Raw genomic sequence first — 18,840 nt, forward strand, 5'->3', positions numbered from 1 at the left:
ATCGGCGGCCCGGCAGCCGGCACGCCCCGGGCGGGGCGGGCCCTGGCGGTGAAAAGGCGTCTGCGGGAGAGGCGGCACCTCCGGGCCGCGGCGCCTGACGGGATCCCGCCGATGTTGGCACAGCCCCGGCTGCCGAGCCTGCTCCTCCTCCTCCCCCGGCTGCGCGCCCTCGCTCCCGGCCTCGCCATGAGCTCCGCCACCGGCACCGTCACCGTGCAGCAGCCGCTCAATTACCGCGCGGGCGCCCGCGTCCAGCCCGCCGACGGCGGGCAGCTGGAGGAGGTGTTCGAGCCGGCCACAGGTACCGGGGGAACCTCCAGGGGCAGGGGAGCCTCTGTGCCTGCAGGGCCCGGTGCCCTCGGCTTTCCCCCGGCTCACCTGGGTGCCGCTGTGCCGGTGCCCTGCACGCCCCGCTGCTCCTGGGGCTGTAGCTCTGCCTACAGCGTTTGGCCGTGGTCATGCTTTATGCAGAAATCGGCTCTCGCTCTGTCAGACGCAAAATGCGGTCTGGCTTTGGCAAAACCCCGGTTATAGAGATTTACATATCTCTATAGTTATATGGTTGTAGTTATCGGTATGTAGCTGATATCAGAATCACTCCCAAGCGTTTAACCGTCCTGAGGAATGTGTAACGAGAGTCCTGAAGAGGGTCGTAAAAGTGTAACAAACTCAGCTGGGAAATCCAGGAATTTTGAAGCAACTGGAGCTAATTAGTAACCAGAACACGACTGTGGAGAATGTCAGCTCTTTTAATTCAGACCAGCTGAATTGCAGAACCTCTTCTATGGCTGATTACAAATCAGTGGCTTTCAGTGGGAAATTCTGTGCCTCGTATAGGTGGCTTGACTGAAGTATGTGGGGTTTGGTGCGAGATAAACCATGTTCTGGCCCCTTTTCTGAGATTTCCATCTCATTTATTCCCTGTTTAAAACGTGCCCAGGTCGTGTGCTGTGCAAGGTGCCCTGCTCTGGGGAGAAGGAAGTTGATCTGGCTGTGCAGAGCGCCAAAGCTGCCTTTAAAATATGGAGTCAGATGTCGGGCATGGAGCGGTGCCGGGTGATGCTGGAGGCTGCCAGAATTATTCGGGTATGTTGTGGTGGAGAGGGGTGATTCTGTCTCTGAGCTTCCTTGTGGGTTATTGTGGCTCTTGAGGGCTTCAGCAGGACTTGCAGAGCTCCAGGAATTGCTTAGGAGTTGAAACCCACCTTTGGCCAGAAGAGACAGGAAACTGCCTCAGGCAGGGCTTTGCTCTTATCACTGGAGTCAGCATCCCTTGGTGCAGCTTTGGTCTTATCACTGGATTCAAGGCCAGTGTGTGCTTTCTCAGCTTAATTCTGTTAGAAAGCATAAAGCTGAAGCCACCCATTTGGCATCCTGCAGGGTTTTTTTTTTTTAACTGCTCCAAAGATTAAATTTCACTGCACACAGTTTCAGAGCTGAAATTGCATAACTGGCATTGCTGAACTTTTGGCTTGTCGGAGGCTGTTGTTACATGACTGGAATGTGTCCTGCCAATAAGAGAAAGTAGAAGTACTGGTTTTTATCTATCAGATAATACACATGGGGGGGATGCACATAAATGAAGTTTAACACAGACTCCTTTCTGAGATAACAGGTTCTTGGGCAGCAGAGTTAATCTCTTACAGATCTGTAAGAACCTAGGCCTTCTTTCCCCAGTGTGTATAAGTCATGGGAAAACTTTTCTTGGTGCCAAACTTTTGCTTTTGCCAGACTTTCCAGAGCAGGGTAATATTTCTGCCTGGAAGATGGACTGTTAAAGGAGGCTTCCCAGCTGCATTGCTTTGTCCCTCTTCACTGACCTCTGGTTCCATCCTGATCTTGCTGTTTGTTCTTCCCAGTTCATTTCTGAGAATTCTAATCATTGTTTGCCAGCCAGCTTCTGAGTTCATGTTTGTTCATCTTTTAGATAAACAGGGATGTTATACCAGCAGTGAACCCCAGCAGCTTTCCCTCTGACATTGCCCTGCACTCAGTCACCATGGGGAAGTGGATGAACAGCAGTTGGGAATGTCCCTTTTGGAGATGATCCATTTCTTATGGCAGGATCTTGTGTGCTTGGGAAGCAGCTTGTGGAGTTCTGCTCCAGGCTCCTCTAACATGTTGTCTCTGTCCTGTGCCTCTCACAGGAGCAGAGAGAGGAAATTGCCACCATGGAGACCATCAACAATGGGAAGTCCATCTTTGAGGCCAGAGTGGACATCGACATATCCTGGCAGTGCCTGGAGTATTACGCAGGGCTGGCAGGATCTCTGGCGGGTGAGGAGGTTACTAGAGTTTGCTCTTTGCTCTCTGTCCCACCCACCCTGGCACAAAGCCGTTTTTGCTGCTGATTTCTCTGAGAGATGGACCATTCCTTTTCCTGAAGACCTTGGAAAGATTCTGAGAGGTCTCTGCCCAATGCTGCCATGCTCTGTGGGTACTCACACACCTTCTGTGAGCTTGCTGGGGTAAAACTGTGTCTCTGCTCCCAGGCAAAGCCAGGCCTGACCCCTGTGGGCTCTGATCAGACAAGAAGGGACTCTGCTCTTTTCTACCTTCTGGCTGTTTCTTTGCAGGTGAACACATCCAGCTTCCCGGGGGATCCTTTGGGTACACTCGGAGAGAACCCCTTGGAGTGTGTGTTGGGATTGGAGCCTGGAATTACCCTTTCCAGATTGCCTGCTGGAAGTCTGGCCCGGCCTTGGCCTGTGGTAATGGAGCCTTTCTGCCCACACAAGGGTCTCTTCAAAGCCAAGTGATCTTGTGGGGGAGAGTAATTTCTGGGATGATGTCTGTGATTATCTCCAAGTGTTGAAGGATTAGCAGAATGTTCAGGCTGTTACTCTGGCAGAAAGGGAAGGGGAAATTAAAGGAGGAACATGTCAGATGTCAAGAGGTTAAGAGTGCATCCAGGAAAACACTGATAGCTTGGCTTTGTACCAGATGGGGTAAGTCTCTGGAAATGTCTTCAGGGCAAGACCAGCAGCCCCATCTCCCCTAGCCCTCTCCCCAGGTGGAAGGGCACCCTTAGTTGCAATGATCAGCTGAAAGTGTTTCCTCTTCTCTTGGGGAGAACTCCTGGGATCTGTTGAGGAAAAATTCACTGTGTTGGGTGGGGATTGTTTTTGTTTCTTCCCTGAAGCAGTTTGAGTGTTAACCCCACCTTGCCTATGTCTGGGTTCCCTTAGGCAATGCCATGGTCTTCAAGCCTTCACCCTTCACCCCCATTTCTGTGGTGAGGTTGGCAGAGATCTTCACAGAGGCTGGAGTGCCCAAGGGACTCTTTAATGTGGTGCAGGGTGGGGCTGCCACCGGCCAGTTCCTCTGCCAGCACCCAGATGTGGCCAAAATCTCTTTCACTGGCAGTGTGCCAACTGGCATGAAGGTAAAGGCACCTTGAGACAAGGGGTCTGTAGCTGATACTTCCTTGAGCTTTTCTGCATGTGGCTTGTGTGGGTCAGCATTTTTGGGGCTGAGCAAGGAGCTCACAGCATGGGCAGGGTCATGCTGGGGATCCAGTTAACCTGCTGGGCACAGGCTTGGAAGAGAAACCCCTTGGTCAGCTTCACTTGCTTTAGCCCCTGGTTGCAGTGAAGTCTCTGAGCTGCTCAGGTGGGTGTTGATGTTGGGAGAAGAGTACACAAAACAGCAGCACTAGAAAAATGTGTTCCTGGCTGCTATAAAGCACTAAAGCTGCATGCAGCCTCCTGCTTTTAAGCAAGGACATAGTTTCTGTGAGTTTCTCATCCTCTATTTATTATTCCAAAATTAAAGAAAGACTTTTGGAAAAAAATTCTGAGTTGAAGAAGGGGAAATGTTGTCCCATGAACGCTCCCTACATGTTTGTACCTGTGGGCTGCAGTGACAGATGGCAGCTGCCTGCAGCTTACACTGAGCACAAGACTTCAGATGCCTGCAAATGCCCATCCAGGTTTTGTTGGTATTATCTATAAAAAAACAACCCCCAAACCCTCTGAGGCTGTCCTCAGTCCACATCTAGGGAACCCAGCTTGCCCTTTTTGCTGCTTCTCAGGTTGGTGAGGGGTCCTGCAGGAATTCTCCCTTTGGGTCTCTCTTCCCTCTCCCCACCAGCCTCCCCTTGGGTCACTTCTCTCTTGTGTCCTCGTTCCCCTCAGATCATGGAGATGGCAGCTAAAGGAATTAAGCCAGTCACCCTGGAACTGGGGGGCAAATCCCCCCTGATCATCTTCTCAGATGCTGATCTGGAGAATGCTGTGAAAGGAGCTCTCATGGCCAACTTCCTTACCCAGGGCGAGGTGAGTGTCTGTGGGGTAGGAATGCTCCTTCCCAGGGAGGCAGGGTGGGTCAGGATTGGGCAGGGGGCCAGCCTGTGACCTCCCATAGGTGAGGGATGTCCTGAGGCTCCCATCTTGCCACACCTTTCCCTGTGCAGTGTCAGAATGATGCCCTAGCAGAGTGTGCCTTAGCCACAGGACACACTTAGCCAGTGTCCTGTCCTTCCCAGACATGGAGCCTCCCTGGCACCAAGCACCCAGCTCAGCACAGCTGCTTCTGTGCCCTGGGCACCAGTCTGGCACTTACAGGTCAGGAGAAGCTGTGCTAGTGTCCCTTGCAGGAGCAGCAGCTTTCAGCCTGGTGTGCTGAACCTGAGGACAGGGTTCTGTCCTTCCCAAATTTGGGATGTCCACCTATGCTGCAGGTTTTGTGTATTCCTGTTGGCAAATTTGCTCCATGGGGTCATTCCTGGGGATTCAGAAGTCAGCTCAAGGTCTCTGCTGCTGGTGACTTGATGTGTTTTTGCCACCTGGTGGCATCAAAGCCATTGTAGGCAGCAAGGACTGTTCAGTGCAGGGTAATCTCCTTGTGTTCCTTGTCCCCAGGGACAAGTTAGCTGTTGTAGCAGCTGTGGAGGGGCTTTTCCAAGAGCCTCTGGAGCAGGACCCAAGCAGGGAAGGACTGGAGTTCTGTGTTTCCTATTCTGAGCTGCCTGTCCTGTGTCCCAGGTGTGCTGCAACGGCACCCGGGTGTTTGTGGAGAGAAAGATCCTGGACACCTTCACAAAGGAGGTGGTGAAACGCACCCAGAAAATCAAAATTGGAGACCCTCTTCTGGAAGACACACGGATGGGAGCCCTCATCAACCGGCCCCACCTGAATTGTGTGCAGGGCTTTATCAAGCAGGCAAAGGAGCAGGTGAGATTGTGATGCTGCCTTTTGGCTGCCCTGAAATGTCTCTCTTGTTACAAACACTGCCGGCTGTTCTCCTGCCCTGTGCCTTCACAGTTAAGCCAGTGGTTTTCTGGTTGTTTTTGGTTTACTCAGTGGGTGTATTGGACCACTGGATACAGAAGTCTGTGGGATCTGATGGGATGCATCCCAGGAACCTCAGAGATTTGGCTGATGTAGTTGCTTAGCCATTCTCCATGATACTTGAAAAGTCATGGTAGGCAGGTGAAGTCCCAAGTGACTGGAAAAGGAAAAACACACATATTCAAAAAGGGTGGACAGGAGGAGCTTGGGAATTACAGACCCATCAGCCTCACCGCTGTGACTGTGGAAAGATCTTAGAACAAATCCTCCTAGAAGTTGTGTTGAGGCACGTGGAGGACAGGGAGGTGACCTGAGCCAAGTACAAGGTGCTGCACCTGGGTCAGAGCAACCCCTGGTATCAATCCAGGCTGGGGGATGAGCAGGTGGAGGAGCCCTGTGAGGAAGGACTCAGGAGTGCTGGTGGATGAGAGGCTGGATGTGCCCCAGCCATGTGTGCTGACACCCAGAAACCCCCCATGTCCTGGGCTGCATCCAAAGCAGTGTGGGCAGCAGGTGAGGGGGAATTCTCCCCCTCTGCTCTGGTGGGACCCCACTTCAAGCTCTGGAATCCTCAGCACAGGAAAAATGAGGAAAAGCTAAGAGTTGGGGTGGTTTAGCCTGAAGAGGAGAAAGCTTTGGGGACACCAGATTGCAGGATTTCAGTACATAACAGGCTCATAAGAGAGATGGGGACAAACTTTTTAGCAGAGCCTGCTGGGATAGGCTAAGGGCCAGGCAGAGCTGGGCAGGATGCTCCTGGATGTGCCTGCATCCCCTCCTGTCTTGGCTCTTTTCCAGGGGGCAGAGGTGCTGTGTGGTGGGGACCTGTACGTGCCGGATGACCCGAAGCTGAAGAATGGCTACTACATGCGGCCCTGTGTGTTAGGTAGGGTCCATCTCAGTCATGGTGCCACGGATGTTGTGGGATTTCTCTCGAGAAAGCTGAGTTCAGCTTTGTCACCTCGCTCTGTGATGTCCCCAGCACGGACTGCACTTGGATGGGGCTCCTAAGAGAGAGCTGAGGCTTCCAAGAACTGCACCCAGGGAAGTCTGTGCTGTTGGAGGGCCTGACAGGAATGGTGCTGTTGGTGCTTTTGAGATGCAGAGTGTGCCTGGCTGCTCTGCAGTGCTGGGTGCTGTCTCCAAGGCTGTGTGGGTTGCTGAATGCACAGGCTGTGCTGCTGCTTTTCCTCCTGAAGCACTTGTGCTGTGCCATGCTTCTAGGGAACTGTAAGGATGACATGACGTGTGTGAAGGAAGAGATCTTTGGGCCTGTCATGGCTATCCTGCCCTTTGACACGGAGGAGGAGGTTGTGGAGAGAGCCAATGCCACCAAATTTGGCCTGGCAGGTGGTGTCTTCACCAGGTATGACTGGGGAGGGGAAATACTGCAGTAATTTGCTGCTCCTTTTGCAGTGCCTGGGCATGGGTATCCTCTTCCAGAAAAGCTGAAGCAAGGGATTGCCAAAAGGGAAGTTTGTAAATGACTGCATATCTCCCATCTTTTCCTGAAGTGTTGGGTGGGCCTAGCTGTCCCTTGGGTACCTCCCAGCCTGACTTGGCCTGCTGCCTGCCTTCCTGCACATCCAGGATGCATCAGGAGCCTGCTGTGCTGCTGCTGGCTACTTGCCACCCCCCACGTATTGCTGGTGTCCTTGTCCTGCCCTTTTGAATCAAATGCTCTTGGAGCATCCTTGGGAATTGGTGCTGCCTCCTTCGAGCAGGCAAAGACAGTAGAGCAGCCTGGACTCCAAAAAGCAGTGTGGCCTGCTGGCCTTTCTCCAGTGGATGTTGCCTGGCAGGGAAGGAGGGGATCCAGCTGAATTGCCCTTCTCCTGCAGGGATATCCAGAAGGCTCACAGAGTAGTGGCTGCTCTCAAGGCCGGGATGTGCTTCATCAACAACTACAATGTCAGCCCTGTGGAGCTGCCTTTTGGAGGATACAAGTCCTCAGGTGAGCTCTCTGTGACCTCCCCTGGTACATGCCAGCTCCAGGGGCTAGGAGTGGCCCCTGGCACTGCCTGGAGCTGTGTCCTCACTCCACTCTTCCCTGGATTCCCAGGATTTGGCAGAGAGAATGGACGGGCAGCCATCGAGTACTACTCTCAGCTGAAGACTGTCTGCGTGGAGATGGGTGATGTGGAGTCGGTGTTTTAGTGGCTCTGGGGCCTGCTCAGGGGCGCCTCAGGCAGCTCTCTCCTGCCAGCCACAGATACGGATCGTGTACACACTAATAAAGTACCCCACAGTTGTCAGGGCCTGGGGAAGCAGAGCTGAGGCACCATTTAGTCACCCTGCTCCTGCAAAGCAGGTTGTACTCACAGGGCTTAGCTCTTACCTGGCTGGTGGACAATGGGAAGCTCACAGCAGGAGGCACCAGTCTGGCTTTTGGCAGCAGCTCCTGCAGCCACAGAGGTGCTACTAGAGGCTTGTCAAGTGGCCAAGGCCAGGCCCAGGCTTCCCAGACTGTGTGCCTTGATTCCCATTGCCTTCCACCCTCCATCAGCTTCAGTTCTGGCTTCTGAACAGGTAGGACCCTACTCAATGCAAGTATGAGCTCTTGGACACAATGATATCCTGTAACTATCCTCACTCTGTCTATTCTGTGACCACATAAAAGCCTTAAGTGTAGCATTGTTTATTCCCTCTAGACCCTTGGTAACCTCAAGTTCCTTTTTTTTCTATCTGTACCTTACTTAAAAGTGGGACAAAACCTTTGTGGGGAGGGTTGGCTGATGCTGCCTGGGCCAGACATGGCCCTGAGAATCACCTCCACACAAAAATGGGGGTGAGCTCCAGCCTTGCCCACAAGAATAGTGAAAGCTATCTCACTTCCTTCCTGTAAACTTACTATTCTTTATACACATCACGAAGCAACAGCTTCAATTGTTTGCCTACATCTTTTTTTAGCGATCAAATAAATACTTGCTCTGGAACACCTTCTCAGAGTGACATGAATTGAATGGTCCAGAAATGGGGCTGTTGCTGTATGGGTTAAACAAGCTGCAAGGTGGCTTTTTGATCTCTAAAATCATAAAAGCTAGAAGGAACATCTCTGCCTGACAGACAGATTTCTGTAGTCCTACAAAATCAGAGTAGTTCTAGTATTCTGCCGAGCTTCTTAAGAAAACCCTCTGTAACTTTAGAATGAAAATACAGAATGAACAACTTCCTTTTATTGAGTTAGAAAAGGGAAAAACACAGGAAGCCAAGAGTTCTGGAAGAAAACAGAGGAAAACTCCCTTTAGCATCCGCAGCTCCACTGGCAGCGCCAGCCCAGCTGCTGGAAGGCTGAATAGGCACCTGTGCCCACCAGCCCAAGGAGTGCCACGGAGCCAATGGCCCCTCTGCTTCGCTTTTTGGGATCTGGAAAAAAAAGCAGGATTTGTCAGTTCACTGAAAGACTAGCCCACCCTGGAGATTGAAGAGAAGAGAGCAGGAACTAAAGGGAAATCCCTGGGGCAAAACAGCAGACACCAGCTCAGGCCTCCTAGGGTACGCATTCCTGCAGGATGAGAGCTTTTCCCAACAGCAGGAAGAGTGTGCTGCAGTGTTGGCAGGCAGCAGACCTGCACCCTTTCCTCCACTCCTGCCTGGGAGCAAAGAGTCCTGAGGCCACTGTAGGAGACCTGAGTCTCCAAGCTCCCTATGTGTGCTGCAGGGTAGGGTCCTACCTCCTGTGTAGTAGCCATAGGCATAGAGGAGTCTCCCAAGGATCCAGGTGATGCCAAGCCCTGTGGCAACTCGCTGCAGAGAAAGGAGAAGCATTAAAGGCTTTAGAGGCTTGAGCAAAGTCAAGTGCTTAATCTCATTTCAGCCCCAGCCAGTTAGGGTGCCAGAGCAAGGACCAGGATTGTGGAGGCAGCTGCTGCTCCAAGCCCTGCTCCACTGCCTCTAGCAGTTGCTCCAAGCTTCCACCTTGACTCTTAATTTAGAGCCTTCTCCAATGTGGCTTCCATTTGCCAGATGTCCCTGTGCTGCTTCCTTCCCTCTTGGAAAAGGGTCTGTCTTCAGTAAAGACTTAATTTGTCTTTTGATGGCAAAGACAGAGCTACTGGATTTGGCCTCTCCCATGCGCCTGCCTCCTCCCAAGTTGTCTGCATCTTTCAGTTAAAAATAATTAGGCTTTTGTTGACTTCCTTTGTCAGGGCTTGGAAAAACTGGGCTGGAGGGATTCTTCCCACTCAGTGAGTGACTGGAGGCTGAAAATACTTTGCTTTGTCTAACAAGGCACCCGTAGGGGAAGGAAAGGCTCTAATAGTCGAAACAGCAGCGATGAGTTTATTACTTGCGATTCTCCTGCAGAGGACCTTCTACAACTAAATTTTAAGAAGAGGCAGTGCTGTGAAGTGTGATGTGCCTACTGCAGGGGTTGTCTTGGCCTCTTGCCCCCCCACCCTGCCCAGGTCAGGGAGCCAGAGCTGAGTTCTGCATCACTTACGGGGTGGTAGAGTCCACTAGTGCCCAAAAAGAACAGGAAGGCAGGGTAGACTTCCAATCTGAAAATGAAAGTGAGGTTGTGATTGTGCTCAGGTTGCTTAAAAAGATGAAACTCCAGAGGGGCATAAACTGCAAACATCCCCTGCCAAGGGTACTTTGGGCTCATTAAGAGTCTCTGTGCTCAGTGCTGTGGCTGAGGAAAGAAGGGATCTGAGCACACACAGTTTTAGGGGCTTTCTCCCAGCCTGTGCCTCTCTCCCAGGACACCCACCTACTGTTTCCATTTTGTTCCCTAAGCCACTCTAAACAGTCCTCAGGAGTTGTGCTTCCCAGCACCCTTCTGCTGTGCTGTTGCAGCTTGTCCACAGGAGCTGGGTGGACTTGGGCCTCTCCCCAGGGAGAGCTGGGCAGCACCTTGTGGAAACAAGATTCCTCACGTCTTAAGATCTACCCATGGAAGCAAATAGGCGGGAGGTGGGGAAGAGGAGACAGCTTCACAGCACCATCCCACAGTTTAAGGCACAGGAAGGACCTTCTTGCTAAGCACTGCAGGGCTGAGGCTGGATCAGAGCAGTGGCAGCAGCACCTCTGGGGCTGTGGGCCCTGCCCCTCAGCCCTGTGTGTTCCAGGGCCCTGTTTGAGGGTGTCACTCACGTGTTCTGGTGCGCGCGCTGGATGCAGTTGAACATCTGCCCGTGTTCAGGGTCTGTGCTGTACATGGTTGGGTACTGCCAAAAAACAATCCAGCAGCAAAGCGTCAGCAAGCATGGCCTGCAGCTCCTCTCCCCAGGAGCCCAGGGCTGCCTGAGTGCTTGCAAGACCAACCTGCAGTGGCAGGTTAGAGCCTGCCCTGAGGCCCACAAAAGCTGTGTTCAGGGTCACTGCCTTCCTGGAGCTGCTGCCTGGCTCCAGAGGCTTCCCCAGGCCTCAAATGCAGCCCTCTGTGCACCACATGCCCTGGATACATTTGCTCCAATCCTGACTTGATGCAGCAGGAATGAGATCACCCCAACAGGCAGCTGGAGCCGTCCTCGTGCCCACCTCTGCTTGTCACTTCCATGAATGAAGTGGTGAAAGAGCAAAGGAGCAGTGGTTTGTGCTGAAGCCAAGTGGCACAGCAGCCACTGCATGCCATGGCCCTGACTCAGCTGTCCCCACCCAGCCCACAGCTCTGCCTAGCTCTACCTTAAAGGCTCCCCAATGGATGCTGAGGGAAGGTCACTTGAAAGACTAGTGATAGGGCTCACATGCTCCCCCTGAGTTTGAGAAACCCTCCTTTTGTGCCACTATGACCCCTTCTCCTACAGTGCTGCATCAAGTCTTATTTGCAGGGAAAAAGGGCCAAACTGTTTCTTGCCCATCAGTGCTGCCAAGCTCAAAGCCACATGCTTTCAGCTTGGTGCCAAGCACCCGATGTCCCAAATCCCAAGCTCTGTTATGCTTTCTGGAGAGCCATGGCAGCTCCATCCCTTCTACATCTGTGTGGTGGGGCAGGAAATGTCAGCAAGTCACCCCAAACTGATCAAGGTGTCACCTACTTGTCAGCAGACAGGCTCCAACCGTGCCATGCCCTCAGCCTGAGCACTCACCTCCACACGGTACTTCTTGCGGGCCTTGCCCACATTGATGGCGAGGTGCATGACCAGGACAAAGCTGGCAGCCCCGGTCAGCATGACATAGCCATATTCCTTGGAGAGAACAGCCATCGTGGTGCTGCCAGAGAAAGGGAGCCCGTGAGTATTTTGGAGAAGTAGCGACACACAGTATGTGTGCATGGAAGAGTCGCTCAGCTTGGATCCCACAAGCTACCAGCACAAAGACTGCCTGAAAGCATTTGTACCTTTTGGAGCCTGCACAGACCAGGAGTTCTCTGCATAGTTCCTGCTCAAGCAAGGCTTAAAATCACCTAAGCATTGGTAGGAAGTGGTGTCTGGAGAACCTTAGTGCAGCCTGGGCAGAAACTCATGTGCCTTTCCAGCCCCAGAGCTGGGGGCCACCAAATGAGGTCAGTTTATTTCCAGCCTGTTCCCTAAGAGAGATGTTTCTTCATGCATTGGGAACCAGACCTGTGGAACTCCTTGCCAAGGGACACTGTCAATGCAGGCAGTTCTCATAAATTCAACAGGAAATTGGGTGAGTTCTGGGAATAAGAGGTAAATTGGGAATTATAATAGGACCTGGATCAGAAATCCCCTGAGCTGGAAGGAGCTGGACTGCATCAATGATTAATTTGTACTGCTAAGGCCATCTTTATAAAAATACTAATAAAACCCACCACCACAGCAATGGCAACTGAACTTTTGAGTAAAATGCCCCATGCCATATGACTGATGCTCAGCCCTGCAGCTTCCAGGAACCCTCTCAGAGTCACAAACTGATGAACAGCTCCAAATAACACACTAAACTGGCATTACAAACATCTGCACCAGCAGCCAGGGGACACCAGGGCCTGTGTGGCTTTTGTTTAATGGTTCTGTGCTCCCTCACACAGACCTGAGACAGAAGCATGGGGCAGAAGGTGCATCCTGCAGCCTCTGCCATGCTGCCCCACATTGCACATTCTCCTTCCTGCTCACCAGCCCCCATAAGCCTGCCCTGCTCCACACAGAGCACTCTGGCTCCCTCCTGGCCGCCAGAGAGCACAAGGCCCTTCCCCACAACCATCGTGCACAACCCCAAACCTCAGAAGCCTGTCTGGGTGACCCTGGAGGGTACTGCATAACACAGCACAGCAGAAGACAGCAGAGACCTCTCTCCAGCACCGAGATAATTCTCCCAATCAAACCCCAGTCGATGCCTGTCTCCAGATGGTGGCTCCACAGTATAGCGAGGTTTTGGTGTCTCCTGCACTGACCCACCAGCACAATCTGTCAGTGTGGGGAAAAGCAGGCCACCTCGGGGAACTGCAGCAAAGTCTTCCTCTTGCACCCCTCACAAAAGGGATCTCTGGGGACTTGAGGGGTTTATTTCTCATTTCCAAAGGATTATAATTGATGGAGCAAGGTGAAGACAACAGCTGGCTTTGTCCACAGGAAGTGTGGCAAACAATTGCTAGTAAGAATATTAAAACCCTGAAGTAATGAAGAAAAGTCAGCTGCACGAACCTGTAATTGAGGCTGGCACCTGACAGGTGACACTGAAAATAGAACATGTACAGCAGGTTGGTGGTCACATTTCCCCCTTCAAATTACAAGGTTGTTGGGAGAACCAGGCATTTAATCTTCCAGCACTAAATTGCAATCTGGGGGTTTATCTTGGGAGCAAAGAGCACGGCAAAGCATTAAACCGGGTGTGTCATAAAACTGCTGCTCTTACACTACTGATATCAAAGTGTACCTCAAGCCTTTGCTCTCGTAATTTGGAGTCGCATAAAGCACTCCAAAGTCACCAGGACTCCTACGGTCATTTCCGGATTGTGGTGTCCGGAGCGCTTCAGCAACCTCTGCTTGCAGCTGCAAGGGCTTTGCTGACAGACCCCGTCACGGTGCACAAAACTCAATTTCTGCCTTTTACCCTGCGATGTTTCCGGCTAGAGCCACAGACACGAGATTTTGGAGCAGGACACGGCACAGCGCTGCAGCAGAAAAAGGGTCCTTCCCAACTCTGCCACAACACTGCAGCTGCTGTGAGTCAGCAAAGCGCATTAAGGGTCTTTGAACAGACCCACGCGTGGATCGGGACTGGATTACCCGATGTAAGCTCAGCCCTTCGAACCAGCGGAGCCTTTTGTCGCCCCGGGCCCCTTTCGCTCCCGGGGCCGAGCCCTGCGCAGGCCAGGCGGGGCCGAGCAGAGCCCCGCGCCCCGCTCGTCCCACAGCCCCCTTCCCCCGGAGCCTCCCTCGGCTGCGAGACGTCCACGGCGCTTCCTCCGTCCTCCACCGGGACAACCGGAGTTACCGTGCCCTGGGAGCATCCCCCTGCCCCCCGGCCCGCACTCACCCTCAGCGCGGCGCGGAGCAGCCCGGGCGCTGCGGGACGGAGCTGAGGGCCGGCGCCGGGGGCGGCTCGGGCGGCGGGGCCGTCCCGCCCACAGCACCGCCCGCAGGCGGGGCCCGGCCCGGCGCCGTCCGCCTCGCCGCTGCGACAAGGCAGCGGGCCCGCATGGCTCTGGGTCTGCGGTGCCGCTGGCGGCTCTGCCCGTGTGCCCAGCACACGGACATCCTTATCCTCACCCTTTGTGCCGCACCCGTTACGGCTAAGAGCTCTCAGCTTTGATTCGCAGTCTACAGTTTAGTGGCTCTAAATTTGATAATTCGCACTGTGCTTGCTGTAATCTCCTGGTTTCCCCTGTTGCCTCGCCAGATTGCAGTGTCGGCTGAAGTAGCCGGTGTTTCACGCTGTGCTGGGTCATGTAAGCAGATTCTCCCCTTGGCAATTCCCGGCGCTGGTGGTAACAAGGATCTTACATCTCCCTGTAGATGTAACGCCGACACTTTGGTATGGACGCACAACCCATTTCCAAGACTATTTGGAGAGCGTGTTAGCAATATTTTTACTTTATAAAACATTCCAGTTTTAGGGTTATGTGACACAGAAGCAGAGCTGGACTTTACAGTTCTGTAAATGTTCATACAACACTGGAGGCCGAGGCGGTCTGGCTGCGCTGCAGGAGCACAGAGGGTTCTTTTGCTGTCACCAGTGTAATGCAAAAGAAAGGAAGAACCAGTGGGATCCTGGGCTCCTAAAACTCCTGGTTTTCATCTCTTTGCATTTCCACAGCAGGAAGTTCTTGGGTTCCCTAGGGTCTAGCAATCCAGTAATTCCCTGGGGCTCCCAGCAGTGTAGGTTGATCCCAGTAAGCCCTGCTGGGGTTTTTGGCCAGGAAGGGCCCGGTGACCTCCTTGGATGCAGCACAATGCCAGGACCTTTCCTGTATTTCAGTACCTTTTCAAGTCAGTCCTTATTTCCCTCCCGGTTCTGTGGTCTCAAGGTAGGGTGGAAGTGGAAATGCCTGGCACTGTGCACATCTCTCACAACTCCCCCAAATGAATATTTTGCCAAAATCCTGAGGCCCAGTGGCAGAAGACTGAGTATAGAACAGCAAGTGAAACTAGAAAACTGGAGCACAGGTACTTCCTTCTCTTGCAGTTTTATTTCACTTCCCAAAAATAAAAATAAAAATAAATAAAAAAATCAAACAAAAAAACCCAAAAAACCAAACCAAAACAAACAAACAAACAAACAAAAAAAAATCTAGGGTGGGACACATGGGAAATGAGGCAGGAAGAGCCTGCCTTTGGTTTCCACAATGGGAGTTCAGAAGGGCTGATCCTAAGTGGCTGTGTCTTCCTCCTCCTCCTCCTCCTCTTCCTCCCCCTTTGAGGCATGGGCCTCATAGATGACAGCACAGATGCCGGCCAGCCAGGCTGCCATGGTGCCAGCAAGGAATATGCAGAAGCCAACGAGGCACAGAAAGACATAATCCTGCTTGTACAGCTGGGTCAGACAGCTGAAGTGGAGCTGTACCTCAGCTGCTGGCATCCTCAGGGCACGCAGGCCCACTGGGGTGTAGCAGGTGATGTTGTCAGCATCTGCAGAGAGATGAGCAGAAGCAGGACTAGAAAAGTTATGGGAGTGCTTGCTAAAAGCCTGAAGAATAGCTGCAGACTTCAACCCACCCCTTCCCCCCATGGCTTGAGTAAAAGTCTGACAGCTAAACTCATGCCAAACCTGCGCTAAACCCTTGCCAAACCACAATTCCCAGGTTGCCAGAATGTTTTTTGTAGTGTTGTCTCTATAGGATAATATTGCCCGCTGGATTATGCCACTGTGGTAAACTGCTGTCCCTGCCCTGCTCATCTCTGCTGATTGAGCACTTTCATCTTCATATAAGAGCACCTGTGTTTGTTGGGTTTTTTTAAAATCTCAAATACCTTCTGAAGTAATACAGCCTAAATTATGCTGGAATAATGAGGCTGCTGTGCATTTGACAACGAGGGTGTTTGCAGTGAGGCACAGCCTTACCTGCGCTGTGAGGGAAGCAGAGGCAACTCATCAATGATTCAGTTCCACTGAAATAACAACCAGACCCTGTCATATTGCAATATCTGCAGTGATAAAACAGATGCTGCCAGCTCCCTTTCAAGCTAGTGAAGGATGAATGTGGTGTGGGGTGTGCCCTCAGCATGGCCCTCTCCTTCCTCTGCAGGTTTTGAACCCCACAGACATGGTCACTGTGGTGGGCACAGGCTGGGCACTGCTCAATGGACAGGATGGAAGAGCCTGAGGGAAAGGGAGCCACAGGCTGGGCACTGCTTAAAGCATGGGATGGAATGGGAGTGGTGGAGGGGAGCAAGGCATGGGGGATTATTATTGCACTACACCCTATTGTATATGACTGAGTGATATTGTTCATGCTGATCTTGCTGCTGGTCCTGAGTATAACTGGAGAGCTTTTACCTCTCTGTTACCCAAATCCATGCAAACTTGGGCAGCTTTTGTCTGAGCTCTAAATTCTGGTGCACAGACATTTCTGAAGGTCAAGAGCCTTTCTAAAGGCCTGGGTGGGGTCTGCTTGCAGGAGATTCCAGGGCTCTATCCCCATATCCCTTTGCCTGGAAAAACCCTCAGTTTAAGGCTGTCTTTCCTACTTCTTCCCTCCCCAACAGCCTGCAATGAGCTTTATTCTCCTGTTGCAGGGTTCAGTGGGTTATCTCCAATCTCACTACTGAGAGCTGTACTTTATTCCACTGTTCCGTAATTGCCTGTATGTGGAAAAAAACCCCCAAAACCTTTATTGTCTGTAAGGAACTTACTACACTTAATAAAGACACTGAGATGTCTTTAATTCAGTTCTGTCCTAACACCAGCTTCCAATTGCCCTTCTCTTTTTTCCCCTTGGGCTCTTTTGTGGCCCTTCCTTATTTAGTGGACAGCCTTTCTCATACAATTTCTCTCCTGCAGCTCTCTCTCATCATTGTGCCCTGCACTACTGACACCAAAGCTTTCCTGGTTCGTGTTTGCTGTGTCTCTTCCCAGTTTGGAAAACCTAAGTCCATATGCTGCAGCTGCAAAGAAAAACAACACCCTTGGGACCAGTGTTTTTATGGGAAAGGGAACTGGTGATTACTCTGCCTTGGCGTCTCCAAGGCCCAGTTATAGAATCTCTAATATAATTTTGGGATGGAGACAAGGCAGGAAATTCAGAGCAATGATTTTCCCAGTGCACATCTCCCTGGAGCTGTGTTGGGCTCCTCGTTCTTGGTGCTGCAGCCATGGTGTGCTGTGCAGGCACGGGGACACCTGAGGCTGGATCCAGGTGTTTTAGGGAAGCAGCAGTGTCCTGGCTACAGACTACACCTCCCTGGCTGCCCCAGGGATGTGAACAAGTGGGACTCTTCATGTGTGGAGTGTGTGGAACCCAGCTGCTCCCATCCCTGGTTTGTGTGACAGCAGAAAATGGCACCCACAGTTGACATGCAGTGGCACAGCCCCGTGAACTGAACTTTTGGGAAAGAGGACAGAGGGCTCTCTCTATTCCAAGCAGATCTGTGCTCACACAGCCCTCACCTGGAAAATGCACATCGCTCTCCATCATCCAGGTGATGAAGTCCAAAAAGGAACAGTTGCAGTGCCACAGGTTGTCACTGAGCCCCAGAAGCCTCAGGTTGGGCAAGTCGCGGACAGTGCTGGTGTCCAGGAAGGTTAAGCCCGTCCGGCTCACATCCAGGTGCCTTAGCCAGGTGTTGTTGGCAAAAGAATCCTTCTCAATGGCCACAAGGTTGGGATTATCCGAGATCTTCAGCACCACCAGGCTGAGGAGGTGGGAGAAGGTGCTGAAGGTGACCTGTGTGAGGTTGTTGAAGCTGAGGTCCAGATAGACAAGCTTGGCCACGCCAATGAAAGTGAAATCCAGGTCATTCCCCAAGAGGTTTTTTCTGCAGTCCAGATAAACCAAATCAGCCAGGAAGCTCAGTTCCACCACTGGCAGGTATGAGACGTTGTTTGCTGCCAGAATCAGCTGCCTGGTGTCCAGAGGGATGTCCACAGGGAACTCCTGCAACTGCTGCCCGGTGCAGTTCACCTCCAGGTACTGACAGCTACACCTGCTCGGGCAGTTGATCCCCTCTGATGCCATCCCCAAAAGAAACATGAGGCTCAAGGACCATGGTCTACCCGAAGGAGACATGGTTTGAGACCTTCCAGACCACTTAGCCCTTTGTGGACTGCAAGGGCTGCACTGCCCTCCCAGCCATGCCGAGGAGGTGTCTGGCTGCAAGGCTGTTGGGAAGCACTTTGTGTCCGTGGGCTCACCTGAGCCCTTGGCAGAGTGCCCGGCTGGAAACTGAGCCTGGCTTTTACATCGGCAAGTGCAGAACAGTGGCTGGAGCGTCTCTGTCTCACACTCAGTGCCAGCTGACACCTCCGTGATGTCAGTGGCTTGTAGAAGCTGCCTGTTTTCGGGGACACTGCTGTGACCTTGCTAACCTGCTTCCAGTTGAGTGGAGGCGTGGGAAGCTGTGCCTGACATGGGAGCATCGGAACTTTGTGGGGAGAGTGTGAACAAATTGTGTCAGAAATGGTGACACATGGCAAAAGGCGGTACTGGTTAGGCAAGAATCCTGTGCAATGCTGGGCTGCCATTGTCTCTTTTCAGGAGCCAGGAGGATTTATTGCATCTGGAGTAGTGTGTCAAGGTCTGGGGGTCTCAGTACAAGACGTAGAGATGCTGGAGCGGGTCCAGAGAGGCCATGAAGATGCTCAAAGGGCCGGAGCAACTCTGGTATGGCGAGAGGCTGCGTTGGGGCTGTGCAGCCTGGAGAAGATTCTGGGGAAGCTTCCCCTAAAAGGTTTTTGGAAAAGAGGAAGAGTGATTCATTACATGGGTAGGTAATGAAAGAACAAGGAGTAATGGGTTTAAACGGACAGAGGGCAGGTTTAGAGTGGATGTTAGGGAGAAATTCTCCCCTGGGAAGGTGATGCGGCAGGCACAGCTGTGACTGCCCCTGGATCCCTGGAAGTATTCAAGGCCAGGTTGATCAGGGCTTGGAGCAAACTGGGATAGTGGAAGGTGTCCCTGCCCATGGCAGGGGGAAAACCAGGTAAGCTTTAATAGTCCTTCCAGGGATTTTATGACTCTTCCCGAGGCCGTGACAGCCGCGCCCAACCG

General features: G+C 52.4%; 3 protein-coding genes across 3 annotated transcripts; 1 reads left to right on the forward strand and 2 right to left on the reverse strand.

The window, feature by feature from the left end:
- Nucleotides 1–92: 92 nt before the first annotated feature.
- On the forward strand, nucleotides 93–8,227 carry ALDH9A1 (aldehyde dehydrogenase 9 family member A1). The gene is made up of 11 exons (XM_066324769.1): nucleotides 93–301; nucleotides 941–1,086; nucleotides 2,148–2,277; nucleotides 2,577–2,711; nucleotides 3,189–3,385; nucleotides 4,137–4,277; nucleotides 4,986–5,174; nucleotides 6,090–6,177; nucleotides 6,516–6,657; nucleotides 7,133–7,245; nucleotides 7,354–8,227. Exons 1-11 carry the CDS (start codon nucleotides 112–114, stop codon nucleotides 7,446–7,448), a joined length of 1,566 nt encoding a protein of 521 aa, XP_066180866.1. The 5' UTR covers nucleotides 93–111; the 3' UTR covers nucleotides 7,449–8,227.
- Nucleotides 8,228–8,448: 221 nt separating this feature from the next.
- On the reverse strand, nucleotides 8,449–13,765 carry MGST3 (microsomal glutathione S-transferase 3). The gene is made up of 6 exons (XM_066324771.1): nucleotides 13,671–13,765; nucleotides 11,321–11,444; nucleotides 10,386–10,459; nucleotides 9,733–9,790; nucleotides 8,966–9,038; nucleotides 8,449–8,657 (listed from the first exon to the last, which is right to left on the reverse strand). The coding sequence occupies exons 2-6, from the start codon at nucleotides 11,435–11,437 to the stop codon at nucleotides 8,536–8,538; spliced, it is 444 nt and encodes a 147-aa protein (XP_066180868.1). The 5' UTR covers nucleotides 11,438–11,444; nucleotides 13,671–13,765; the 3' UTR covers nucleotides 8,449–8,535.
- Nucleotides 13,766–14,944: 1,179 nt separating this feature from the next.
- Nucleotides 14,945–17,859, reverse strand: LRRC52 (leucine rich repeat containing 52). The gene is made up of 2 exons (XM_066325551.1): nucleotides 17,241–17,859; nucleotides 14,945–15,262 (listed from the first exon to the last, which is right to left on the reverse strand). Exons 1-2 carry the CDS (start codon nucleotides 17,857–17,859, stop codon nucleotides 15,003–15,005), a joined length of 879 nt encoding a protein of 292 aa, XP_066181648.1. The 3' UTR covers nucleotides 14,945–15,002.
- Nucleotides 17,860–18,840: the final 981 nt, after the last annotated feature.

This window comes from Sylvia atricapilla, chromosome 9 (genome assembly GCF_009819655.1).
Source record: "Sylvia atricapilla isolate bSylAtr1 chromosome 9, bSylAtr1.pri, whole genome shotgun sequence".
Lineage (NCBI taxonomy): Eukaryota > Metazoa > Chordata > Aves > Passeriformes > Sylviidae > Sylvia > Sylvia atricapilla.